Raw genomic sequence first — 12,081 nt, 5'->3', positions numbered from 1 at the left:
TTTTATACTGGCTCAGATCGATGTTATTTATTGAAACATTTCTACATCATAAATTTCCACATCAACTGATATAATACTATAATGATAATTTACATATTTTCAACAAGCATTTGGCAGCTTTTGACAATCACCACTTCTACGAGAAGCAAAAAAATACAAGTAAACCTACCACACATCATAATGCACAACAAACACCTTCAAGCTTGCAATTACACAATGCGGCATCTGCAAGACATCAGCAATAAGTTGTTTGAGGAGTGAAGAAGTCAAGAGTCTTAAATACAAATTGTCATCAAAATTCTCTACTTAAGAATAAACAGTAGTGTGGTATATCTGGAGGTAGAAGAAATAGACGTCTAGTCTAGTAATAATTGTAACTTTACCCAAAGCCATGCCCAATCTATGTGGCACCTCCCTTGTAAAATCCCATGAACCCTTCATTACAAAAATGCCTTTCCTACTTTTTAAAGTACATTGTACCTTCATACAAACCGGTAATCATTTTTTTGAAAGTTTGTTCATTTTCCTCAACTTCTTCAAGCACTAATATGTTACAGGGTCCACTTTAACTTGGTTGCAAAAGGATTGTCAAATTTTTCTGGACCCTTTTCTGACACATAAGAAAATAATTAATGATTTCTTGCAATCGGTGAGTTTTGGACGGAATGGTTCAGTATGGCAGGAGTGGATGTATAGATCCCTGAATTATAGCTTGTGCGGCCTTAGTGGTCCTCTACAGCCGTGCGGTGATTAGTGAGTTCAATGCAACATTAGGGTGTACGAGGTATATCACCCCCATTCTGAAATGTTCTGTAATTGTCCTCCATCACAACTGGTCTTCTACATCTATGCGGTGATTGGTGAGTTCAAATGCAACATCAGCGTGCTGTAGGTAGTAGCATATTCTGGAATGTTCTGTAACTGTCCTCCAATGAGAACTCAGGTCTTCTACATCTATGCGGTGATTGGTGAGTTCAAATGCAACATCAGCATGTTAAACACACTAGCGTATTCTGGAATGTTCTGTAACTGTCCTCCATCAGAACTGTGCTTTCCTGATCAGGTTAACCTTCTGCTCAGGTGTCACGTCCAGGTGGAACAGGTGAACACCTGTATTGAAGCTGGAGCAGCACAGACTTGCGGGGAAGAAAAAAACACAGAAACAGGTCAGAATATGAAAGTTTACATCTGAAACAACTGATGAAATGTCTAATGTATAATTCTGTCACATGTCTGCTACCAAGAAAAATGTGTCTAAAAAAATCTGCAATCACACACTACATACAGAAGTGACAAAGGAAGCGTTGGAAGCGTAAATGTTGATAGTTATCAAATATTATGCAATTTCCCCTTGTATAATGCACTCTTGTACATTTCGTATCTCTAAACTTTGCATATCTGGGGGGTGCTGCAGTCTCAAACATGCTGTTCAAAGGGGCAAATACATTTAACACAGCAAAAAAATCAGTCCGCTCACTGCAACAGTGCAAGTTTGGCTTTACAAACGACAAAAGCATGTACATGCAACTTCCACAACAGACTTATTTTGCACTGGGTAATAGAACCATCATCAATCAGAGGCTAAAACCCCACCATAGTCAGATACAGTGGTTTCATAAACCCAAGGATGTTACATGTATATAGAATATTGGCATCCTTGCATCAAAATATAGTATTTTATTCTATACCGATGTATCTATCTAGCCATACAGACCTGGCATCATCAAAACCTGCCAGCGCAGTAAGAGGTCCTGAGACAGGAAGGGTCTGGACACAAAGGCAGTCTGAAATATACATGTAGTACCATCCTTAGCCAACAGGTGGCGCTTTGAGCAGATGGTTACAATGCAGTATGAATCTTGCTCACTAGGTGGCATTGCTACACTACAAAAGATCTGGGGTAAAAATTATCTGTTCCTGACCAGTGATTTAGATTTTGACCAAATGAGAAAGACTATTTTGAGCTGACCATTAAAAATCTATCTTATGTATCTGTGTTGCCATTAGAAAAAGATTCATAATAAGAAATTAACTGTTCTCCAACTTTTGTGAAAAATTTGGATGAGTCAAATTCTTTGAGTTGGAAAACACTTCATTAGGAATTATCAATTATCAACTATCAATTATCAACTAAGATAAACTAAAAATCTATTTAGTTTCTTTGAATTGTTACAAAAAACTTGACATTCATGGATTTTGTACCTTGTATAGTCAACTGTAAAATGCATGCAATAATTTTATTACATCATCATTGTATAAACATAACAAAGCATTGTAAAGAAGATGTACTAGCCCGACCTTGAGTGTTTTGGTCCCATATTCTGACTGTGCAGTCATGAGAAGCTGTGGCCACCAGCGCCTGACTGAGGACAGGTGGGAGGAAGGCACAGGCTGAGGCTGTCTCTCTGTGACCTCGATACTCGCACACCGCTTTCACCGCACGCACGTCCCACAGCTGCAACAAAGAAAGAAAAATCTCATTGTCCTTTGATCAGCAAGATGTGGAAATCTGTCATGCCATTATCTATATCATTACTTTCACAGAGAAGGTTATGTTTTCGGATGCGTGTGTTTGGTTTTGATATCTTGTGTTCAGGACATGGCCAATATAAGATTAGTTGTACCGAGTCTCATCTTTTTTATACATCTCATTTGTGTGAGTTATCAACAAAGTGAGTCAAAAACTCTGGAATATCTTAGATACTGTATAATCATTTCTACCATGAAAGGAAATCCTCCCATACTATATACATTGCAGGTATTTCACATAGACTAAAAAGTTACACAAATTTAGTTCCAGATTTCTCACCGTGGCTTCACACCCCTGTCCCCCAAAGCCGTTGCTGGTGGTGAGGCAGTAGTTTCCATCCCTGCTGACATCACAGCTGGTTTGGATGTACTGTTTCTGTGGGAAGGTACAGGACACATACAGGCCTCGTGCATCCCACAATCTGAAACACAAGAGAAAACAGATAAGAAAAGCTTAGCCTACAGTGTACGTTATTTACAACATGCAAACACCACGTTTTTTAAATGTACCATGATCTCCCATTTTGAAAAAAAAATTTGAACCTTGTTAAGTTGCTTTTAAACTTCAATTTTTCACGCATCTGGAAACACTTCAAAGAATTTTGAATTAATGGTTTTTACAAAACAGCCCAATTTACACAGTTTTATGTTTTGGCTTTAAACAAAATTATATGTAGCGATTCCAACCTTTCCATCTGATATAACAAGTGTGTTATCTAAACATTTTCAACACATGATGTTAATTGTCATGACTGATAGAGGGTAAACTTTGACTCCTCAGTGGATCCTCTGATGAATGTCCCTCCTGTTTGCTGATTACTACAGGCAGAAGACATCACTGTCCCATTAGCCTAGTCAGCTTGTTTGTCTTGTCTGTTACATTCAAACCCGTCCTAGTTCCCACTGACATGTAAAGCTCTTCTCCAGAAGAAGAGTTCCAGGCATGACATCTTGATCCATTAACTGACAGGGGCTGTTTGCACCTTTATTCCCTTGAGTCAAAGTAAAACTAGAATGATTGAGTTGTCAGACTTTCCAGAAAGGAGTTACTGGATGTCCTGTGGCAATACAGTTTCTGAGAAGCTTTCGTGTGTGTGTGTGTCACTGTGTGTGTGTGTGTGTGCACGTGCCTGTGTGTGCATATGCATGTGTGTGCAAGATTTTGTTAAAAGTTCAAATCTTGTCTTTATGTTACAAAGTGTTAATATTTTTCATATATGTTATCTGAACGTTGATAAACTTTATAATAAATCATAATCAATGTCTGTTGAAATTTTCTTACGACTGTATCTTTTTTTACTAAGTGGTTGGAACAGCTGCATGTAGGATTTGAAAGACAAATTTCATCCAATGTAAATGCTATTTAAAACTTGAATGCGCATTTGTAACCTAAATCCTTTGTGAATTCAGCCTAATCTTTAGCATCAGTATTGACTAACTATTGAACAGCTCAGACATTGTTTAATACTATGCATTATATTTGTAACCGAGAATACTGGAAGCAGAACTTTGTATACGCTTCAACTCACTGACTATGACCATGTATGTATGTATGTATGCATGCATGATGCTCCTGGCTTATCACTGACATTTTACTGACATCTACTAGCTATAGTGTCTTATAGGCAGAACAGTTCCCTTTGGAGTGATTCCTGTTATGTGATAGTTTACTTCTGTCTAGGTCAAAGTTGGGATGACTAGCATTCCCAGACAAGACCTACAGCTGTTGCGGACCATCTTTAAGACACAGTGCGTCTTGTTACAGTGTAAATGATGTGTCCTACATTGTAGGCCAAGGTTAAGAAGAAGGATATAGGCACACACAACCGGATAAAGGTTAATTAGCGTTAATGGTGTACTGCTGTTCTTAGAAGAAGAAGAAGAGCTTCATTGCATGGAAATTGTACACTGTACATTGTATGGTAACATCTATTAAACATAGTACAAAACTGAGGTATAGAATGAAACTAAACATCCTAATAAAGAAAAACAAGGATAAAGTGTTACAATCAAGTGGGGCTAATCATGAGTTTCGGTATTATGAAGTGGGTAGAATTATTCAGCTTTACATGTGTCTGAGTGGTTACACGAAAACCCAGTTAATAAATCTGTTCCCTGCAATACTAGTACTCTTGATTTAAAAAATGTAGCTTGAGAAACAAGAACCCTCTGATCAACCTATTATAGTAAATACATTGTATGATACTCTGCAGAAAGCACTGTCACAGTGGTTAATGATACACATTTGACCAATGTTGTTACAATTCTGTATACAGTCAATTATGTAGCACTGGCTTGTCACACCGACTGTTGGAATGCCTGCGTAAACTGACATTGTAAATATGCTTCACCCTCAAACTCTTTAGTGACAGTGTTTTCAGTGGACACATGTTACGATGTTGATGCCTCTGGGAAAGTAGTGGCAGTATTCCTGATGACTTCCAAGTGTGTGAGATACTGCACTTGTGAGAATGATCACTCTGGGAATAATCCAGGGAATTCACAGCCTCTGTTGAAGACTCTCATGTGTGAAGTGGAAGACTTTTATGTGTTCTTTGTAGGTATGTATGTGCATCAATCAACTGTCATCCTTTCATCTAGAGCTGACAGATCAGTAAGTTGCAGACTTGCATGTTGAAGTAAAAAACAAACCAGGTGAAGCATATTGCTTTTTCAAGTAGCTATAGTGTCAGGTTGTATAATGCAGCTTTGCTACGGCTCATGTTTTTAGCCAAACAAATCTTTGATTTGTGTTCTTTTACGTGCAGAGGTTTCTCCTCACTATACAACGCATTTCACGATCAATACCCCGGTAATCATGAGGATGAAGCTAGCTGAGATTCCTTAGGGCCTCCCTCATCCCTGTTCCAATGGTAGAACTGAGTTTTGCATGTAACGTGGGGTCCCATAACTTCAAACGTAAATTCACGAGTTCGACATCGCATTGCACCAGTGTCGGTTGTCTGAAAAGTGTTGCATTTTGACGAATGATAAATTAGAGTGGCGGAGTTTAAGGATTTTCCGTTGTCGAGTTAATTTTACACCGTCCATGCACGATTCACACTATAATCTCAGTCGGTAAACCAGAAAAATGTTGTTATGAATATAGCGTTCCACATCGTTCCATTCTAATCAGGGTACCGTAACTTCGACATACAAATACCTTTGTCTCTCCTTAATTTGTCGGCACGATTTTCAGTAAACAGACAGAATAATTTTGTGTCAACTAACTTCAGCTTCCCTGTGGTAATTTTTTTTTTCACCGTGCGTAAGTTGCCGCCGATGCGGGGCGCGCTGTGACTTAGCGACTGTTTACGCCGCTTGTTGCGTTCCAAGCATGGTCAACGTTGACGATCCGTTCTTTGGTATGGTAATGAGAGTAGATACTTCATTTCATACAAATGGTCCCGTAACATGAACTCACAAATGCCACAAATGTGCCATAAGTACGTCGCAAACTGCCGGGGAAGAATTGTTACACCGGAAACTGGAATTGTGACATTTGCACTCGGCACGGCACCGCAAGTGACCAGAAAGTACGCGGCCCCTTGTTTTTTCAGTCAATTCGGTACAAAGTGACGACTTATTTTAAACAACAGCATCAGTTAATTTGAGATCTCTCTATTCATGGTTTTCTAGATTTTTGTTTTGAGCAAGCAATGAGAAATCGCCATTTACATTCAATGAACTTCGTGTTTATGCATTCAGAGATCACCGACCCGTGCCGCCTACATCAAAGCCAGCGGCCTGTCAGTCTTTAATCAACATGCGGGGTTAGGTTACATGTTTGCAACATCAATGCGTTTGCTGGTGGAACCATGTGCAAGCCTGCCGACGGAAACTTATCAAATGCAAGTTTATCTGACGTGTTTCAAGCCAGATTAATAAGATTTGCGGTTTTGGAGCCTCACTAGCTCGTACGTGATTTAGACAGGGGGACCGTGAAACGTCAACACTGTAGCATCACATTCGAATTGTGGTTAACGGAATGGCCGTGACGTAAAGGGGGGAGGGCGTTCGAAGCCGCGGTTATTTTGTTATTTAAGACAAGTTTAATCGCGACATAAACTAACAAACACCTACGTTTTTTGTGTGTTTTGTATAGCTTTAATGCCTCATGTGTAAAACAATAAAGTTTGCGTGCCGATTGTTGACTGTTCTTTATATAAGAGTTGCCATTACGCAATGAACTTGCGTCGAACGTAGCCATTGTTTGTAGCCAAATTTTCCTGGTGGCGCAAAAATCAGTTAACTGTACACAAATCCGTATTTCATTCAGACGACAGCTATATGCATGAACTTGGGTTCTCTGCGTTTTTATTCAGCACAGTGGATAGAAACAGACATGTCTCTCTTCTGCATAATAAGACAAAGTAAAACTAGTTCGAAGTTATGGTACTGTCGAAGTTATGGGACCCCACGTTACTTACTTCAGGACTTTGTCTTCCCCTGTCTGAGCCACTGTCTGCTGTCCCGACACCCAGCAAATGTCAGTCACCTGTACAACACAGAGACACAGGCACATAGTTACACTTTCAATACCAGTATCAGATACATAAACTGCGATATTGTTTTTGGTGTGTCTGTCTGTGTGTTTGTGTTTCTGGATACTTGTGGTCAGCATAACTTAGGAACCTCTGGATGCTACCTAGTATGGGAAGACGAAGGTCAAGGTCGATTTTGGGCCCCCTGGTGTGTGTTTGCATCCGTTTTGAACTGGACGTGCTATGATCCTACTGAACAAACAGATATGGTAACCTGGGTGCTATATATAGTATATGTGAGTTCTTTAGGTAATTAATGTAAGGTCTATTCCCAGCAATACAATGCAGTTTATGATAAAAAATATGGATTCCGAGACAGGTTATGTGTCATAAAAGCAGTTACAAGTCCATTTCATGTTTTAATAAGATGTGAAAACCAACGAATGTTCTCTTCACATTTTGTGCTTTTATGACCTTGAGGTCAAAACCATTTCATGCAAGAACAACGTCACATACCAGAGTGCCTGAAATCGACCTTGACCTTCAGTTTCCCAAGACCTACCCAAGGCATATACTTAGGTTGTATCAAATATCATGATCGTAATCCATCCGGAGGTTTTTGAGTTATGCCGACTTAACAAAATCCGGAAACACACACACACACACAAATAGAGACACGTAAAAATCTATACCTCCATTTTTCAGGTCGGTAAAAACGACATGAAGCATGGTGTGATAATGCTGTATCAGCTACATCAGGAGACTGATACAGACACAGACACAGATAACCTCTCGTCTTTAGAGGTTTTAACCCTCCGATGACCACCTTGATGTTTGAAAAAAGATGAAAGTTTCCTGGTAACAAACTTTGACAGAAACAGATTGCAAAGAGCCCCGAAGGACAAAAGGTAAAAGGTGCACAGTCTGGAAACATGGGAATTCTGCCAAGTCTCTAAACTCCCCTTTGTGGCGGAAGAGAAATTTAAAGGAGGTGAAAATGATGGGCTATAAGTCAATGTCATGATGATTGATGTACTGTGGGTTGGCACACAGTTGTGGAGGGCATAGAAATTGTGAAAACTCAGCAAGCGCAATGTAACTTACACATGTACTTGCCAAGTAGTTGGCACTTGGCAGTACTACATATTTCAGGTATCATAGCCCTAGGAAAGATAATGTCGTGCTTCCAGTTACCCGACTGACCCTAGCAAAAGCCTGCCAACTTTAGCTTTTTTGGTTGACCACTGGCAAAATTTTTTATCTGACATCTGAATGATGAAGCAAAACAGAATTCCAAGTAGTCTTGCAATAATTCTGTTAACAGATGAAGGTTTTGAACAGTTGAAATAAAAATGTGTATAAACATAATGATTGTACTTCTCATAATAATTAATATGATGTTGAAAATACCAGTGTCCTGAATATCTCTATTTTTGCATCATGTTTTGTTAAACTGTATTTCTTAGATCACCTTGGCCGAAATCTAAAGATAAAAGAGAGAATCCCTAACTACTATACACAGATTACAGACCAAAATTTTCCAGGACCGTAACCGGAAACACATTAATATCTTTTTTGAGGCCTAATTTATTCTCTTGGGTTTTTGGGTTCAATCAGCTTACAGCATAATAAGGTCAATTTCTTCTTAATGACGCCCACATCCACATAACTTGGACAAGGCATGTGACCTTGCACCCACTCTAAATGAGGGCCTGCATGCTCTTTTCTGTTAGGTGAAGGCAGCCTATTTTGATTTCCCTTAATTCCTAGGGATTGCTGTCTTATTCTGGTAATTCGTATAGAGTCTCCCAAATTTTGCATGAATGCATTTTTGATTTTAGTGTAATTCGTAGATAGTCTAAGTTTGGCACAAATAGTTGTCAGAACCCCCATGCAGACCCTCCTGTGTTCCTATCTCACCCATCGGAAATAAGCAAGGCACGGCCTCTGTGGCCAATCTAAGGGTAAATTGTACATCTGGCAAGTCTAATTGGCCACTTTTGTAGCCAATCTTTTCACAAAGTCGCAATTCAAGAGCAGAGCCAGGGATTTCACATGGCCCCAGTCCAATTAAACAAAGTGATTTGTGTGCTCCAAATTTGCTATGTTTACCTCAAGAGTATATATACATTTTGATAGATGTCTTTTTTTACATTTAAGACTTTATTTTGAACAAAATTGTACAGTTTTTTGTGACACCTTGATAGACCAGGTTTTATACTTGAATTTTCTGTGCATCAACGAATTTCGCTTTTACAGGAAATTGCACAAACTTTGCAAAGTAAACTTACCCTGATGTATCTACTGTTTTCAAAAACATCCAATCATGTCTTCTGATATTTCAATTTCAAAACACAAAACAGGCTGAGCAAAAAGCACCTGACACTGAAGTCTATTGGGATAAGATTACTAGACTTGAATCCAAGTCTGAAAGAGTTTGATATTATTCTAATTCCCTCAAAGGAGTAACAAATTAAGTCCACTTCCAAGAGATTGTATTTCTTTCTTAAAGAATGTGAACTTTTTATTCCCTACTGACCTTAGCATTAGCCTTTTGTAATTGAGGTCCAACAAAACCCCTCCACATCAAAACCACCTGTATTTCACACTAATGACTAATCAGTCTTTCACTAGTTTCAGGATATTAATAGTCACTTGACACTGATGACCTGACTTTGACCTGGATATTTCTAGTGGTTCCAGACTCCATTGCCAGGCCAAGGGTTATTTGATAGGGGAATACGTGGGACACCCAGATACTATATATACCCAAAAGGGAACCTGGTAATTATTCTCTTGTGGATGGAAATCCATTGGGACGATGCATGGTAAATGAAACCATGTTGATTTCCAATTAAGTCCGGGGAAACTTTGATCTCTAAAATCTTTTTGTATTATTGTTCTTACATATATATATTAGCTTTTTCTAATCAGTGCTACATCTGTATGTAAAGCTACATGTATCATGACAGTCCATCTGATCATGAGTTGGTAATTATACTTTACATAATGAGAAACAAACAGTTCTCCAACTCAAAGAAATTTGCTCAGCTATATCTGACCCAAACACTGTGGAATAATAAATTCTGTTGCGTAAATTTCTTTGAGTCGGAAAGGTTTTTCAAAAAACTATTTGAATTCTCATTATATAAATTATGTTGACAGGAAATTCTCAAGCTGTAGCTGTGCATCCACAAGTTGCAGCTGTGTATTGACATGCATTACAGGAAGGTATTCAAGGGCTTAGATGTAAACCTGAAAATGAACTGCAGGTTTGACCTACTGAACTGCCCAAAGGCCATGGTCAAGGGTAGGTAAGGCATGTGTCTGTCTGAACTCCCTCCCCCTTCTACCCTCAGGACCCCAGACAAACATCAGTGCTTGTAAATCTCCTGTGGCGTAATGGCAGAGTGTTCCGCTCAGAACCAAGTGATCCCGCGTTCGAATCCTGTCATGTCACCGATGCACATCCCCGTCTAAGCCAACGAAAGTGTATGTCTTGGGTGGTACATGTACATATATAACGTCGACTGATGATGATGATGATGATGAAAACTAGCACAGAAGAGGCTAGGTCAAGCTGGTATCACACCGGACTGTGACCTGTTGGCGACAGATTATAGCGGCAACTTTGCAAATTTTTCACCTTTTGAATCCTTGATGCTAAAGTCAATATCATTAAACATTTCTTTTGCAGGCGGTCTGCATGGGGGATCCGACAACGCTTTATGCTGAATTCAGAAGAATCCCCTAAATATTACACTAAAATAAATGAAGGCAATTACACTCGCTACGAATTACGTGTACGTGTATAGGCATAGGCGTTCCCTACAAATTATGGGGAATGAAAATAGGCTGCCTACCCGTTGCGGAAAAGAGCAAGCAGACTTTTTTTTACTGCCTTGTTACCACTTCTGTCCACATGTCATGCCCTAACTAACTAACCACGTCCATCTGTAAAGTCAACCAGAAAACCCAAATCTGATTCAGGTGACCCTGCCCTGTCCCTTACCCACAAGTCCAATGTGTAACCCCATATGTATACTGCTGTGTACACCTAAACTGTCTCCTCCTGCCATTAGTACTTACCCTTTCTTATCAAATACCCTTTGGTTACTATGGCAACCAAGAAAGGTGGGAAACTGGTTATAAATGTTTTAGTCTTTTGAAGGTACATAACCTCTTTATCAGTTTATGAAGATGTTAAGTTGGATGTATCTATCAGGTGAATAAGCACCTTGGGTTGAAGGGTCACATTTGTATCTAATTTGAGTAAGGCATGTTTTTCCTGTCATTAATCTGCAGGTAGTTTGGGTATAAAAACAAGCTGAGTGTCTGAAAGTTCTTCCTTTAGATCAAAAGGGAAAGTTTCAAGATCTTTGTAGACATCATTAGATGAGAATAGAAGGAAGATGTGATACTTTGCTGGCATACCTCTGCCACATGACCAACTGTAACTGCTATTACCTTGAACCTATATATTTCAGTACATGAAAAAAGTGTCTTTGAATTGACTTTACCACCAAGGAACTGACAGCAATCAAGAAGAGCACACATATCTTTCTGTTTTGGCTCTTGAAACTGCTAGGATGTATCTACTAGCAAAAATTAAAAAATTCATCTGAAGTACAGCCAGTAGCATACTAGGTACCCATCTAACTCTGAGTATACTGTAGTGCCTTTTACTTGTAACCCCCAATTCACATCCCTTCCGAAAGACAAATGCAGCTCCAACCAGGATGCCCTTCCCAACTAATTGGAACCAGGAGTTCAACTGCATGTGAGGCTGCTACCAGTTGAGCTACATTGACATCGATGAAAGCACAAGAAACAGGATAATCGAGTCCTTCCTATCATGGAAGGACAACAAACTGAGTACTACCCATCCTTTTCAGTCAGGGTCCAGTCTGGAAACGATTTAGCTTCTGGAACAATCAATCTTTTTTGTGGGGGGTCCACACTGGAGAGAAGATTCCATCCTAGCTGCAGATGGTGTGAATATCAAATACATATTATGCTAAGAATGATATATTCATAGTGCTAACTTGAGCATTAATAATAAAAACTG

The 12,081-nt window shown here is 39.2% G+C and overlaps 1 protein-coding gene across 1 annotated transcript in view; it reads right to left on the bottom strand.

Annotated features, from left to right (window-relative positions):
* The window catches only part of LOC136442085 (WD repeat-containing protein 31-like), a 39,960-nt gene continuing 27,879 nt past the window's right edge, over positions 1-12,081 (bottom strand). Inside the window, exons 6-10 of the mRNA XM_066438710.1 lie at positions 6,960-7,027; positions 2,810-2,951; positions 2,299-2,455; positions 1,715-1,784; positions 1-1,136 (exon numbers count right to left, since the gene is read on the bottom strand). Of these exons, the coding sequence (XP_066294807.1) occupies positions 1,040-1,136; positions 1,715-1,784; positions 2,299-2,455; positions 2,810-2,951; positions 6,960-7,027 (534 nt within the window). The 3' untranslated portion in view covers positions 1-1,039. The remainder of the gene's footprint in view (positions 1,137-1,714; positions 1,785-2,298; positions 2,456-2,809; positions 2,952-6,959; positions 7,028-12,081) is intronic.

This window comes from Branchiostoma lanceolatum, chromosome 9 (assembly GCF_035083965.1).
Source record: "Branchiostoma lanceolatum isolate klBraLanc5 chromosome 9, klBraLanc5.hap2, whole genome shotgun sequence".
NCBI lineage: Eukaryota > Metazoa > Chordata > Leptocardii > Amphioxiformes > Branchiostomatidae > Branchiostoma > Branchiostoma lanceolatum.
This window is presented reverse-complemented; position numbering and strand designations above follow the sequence as displayed.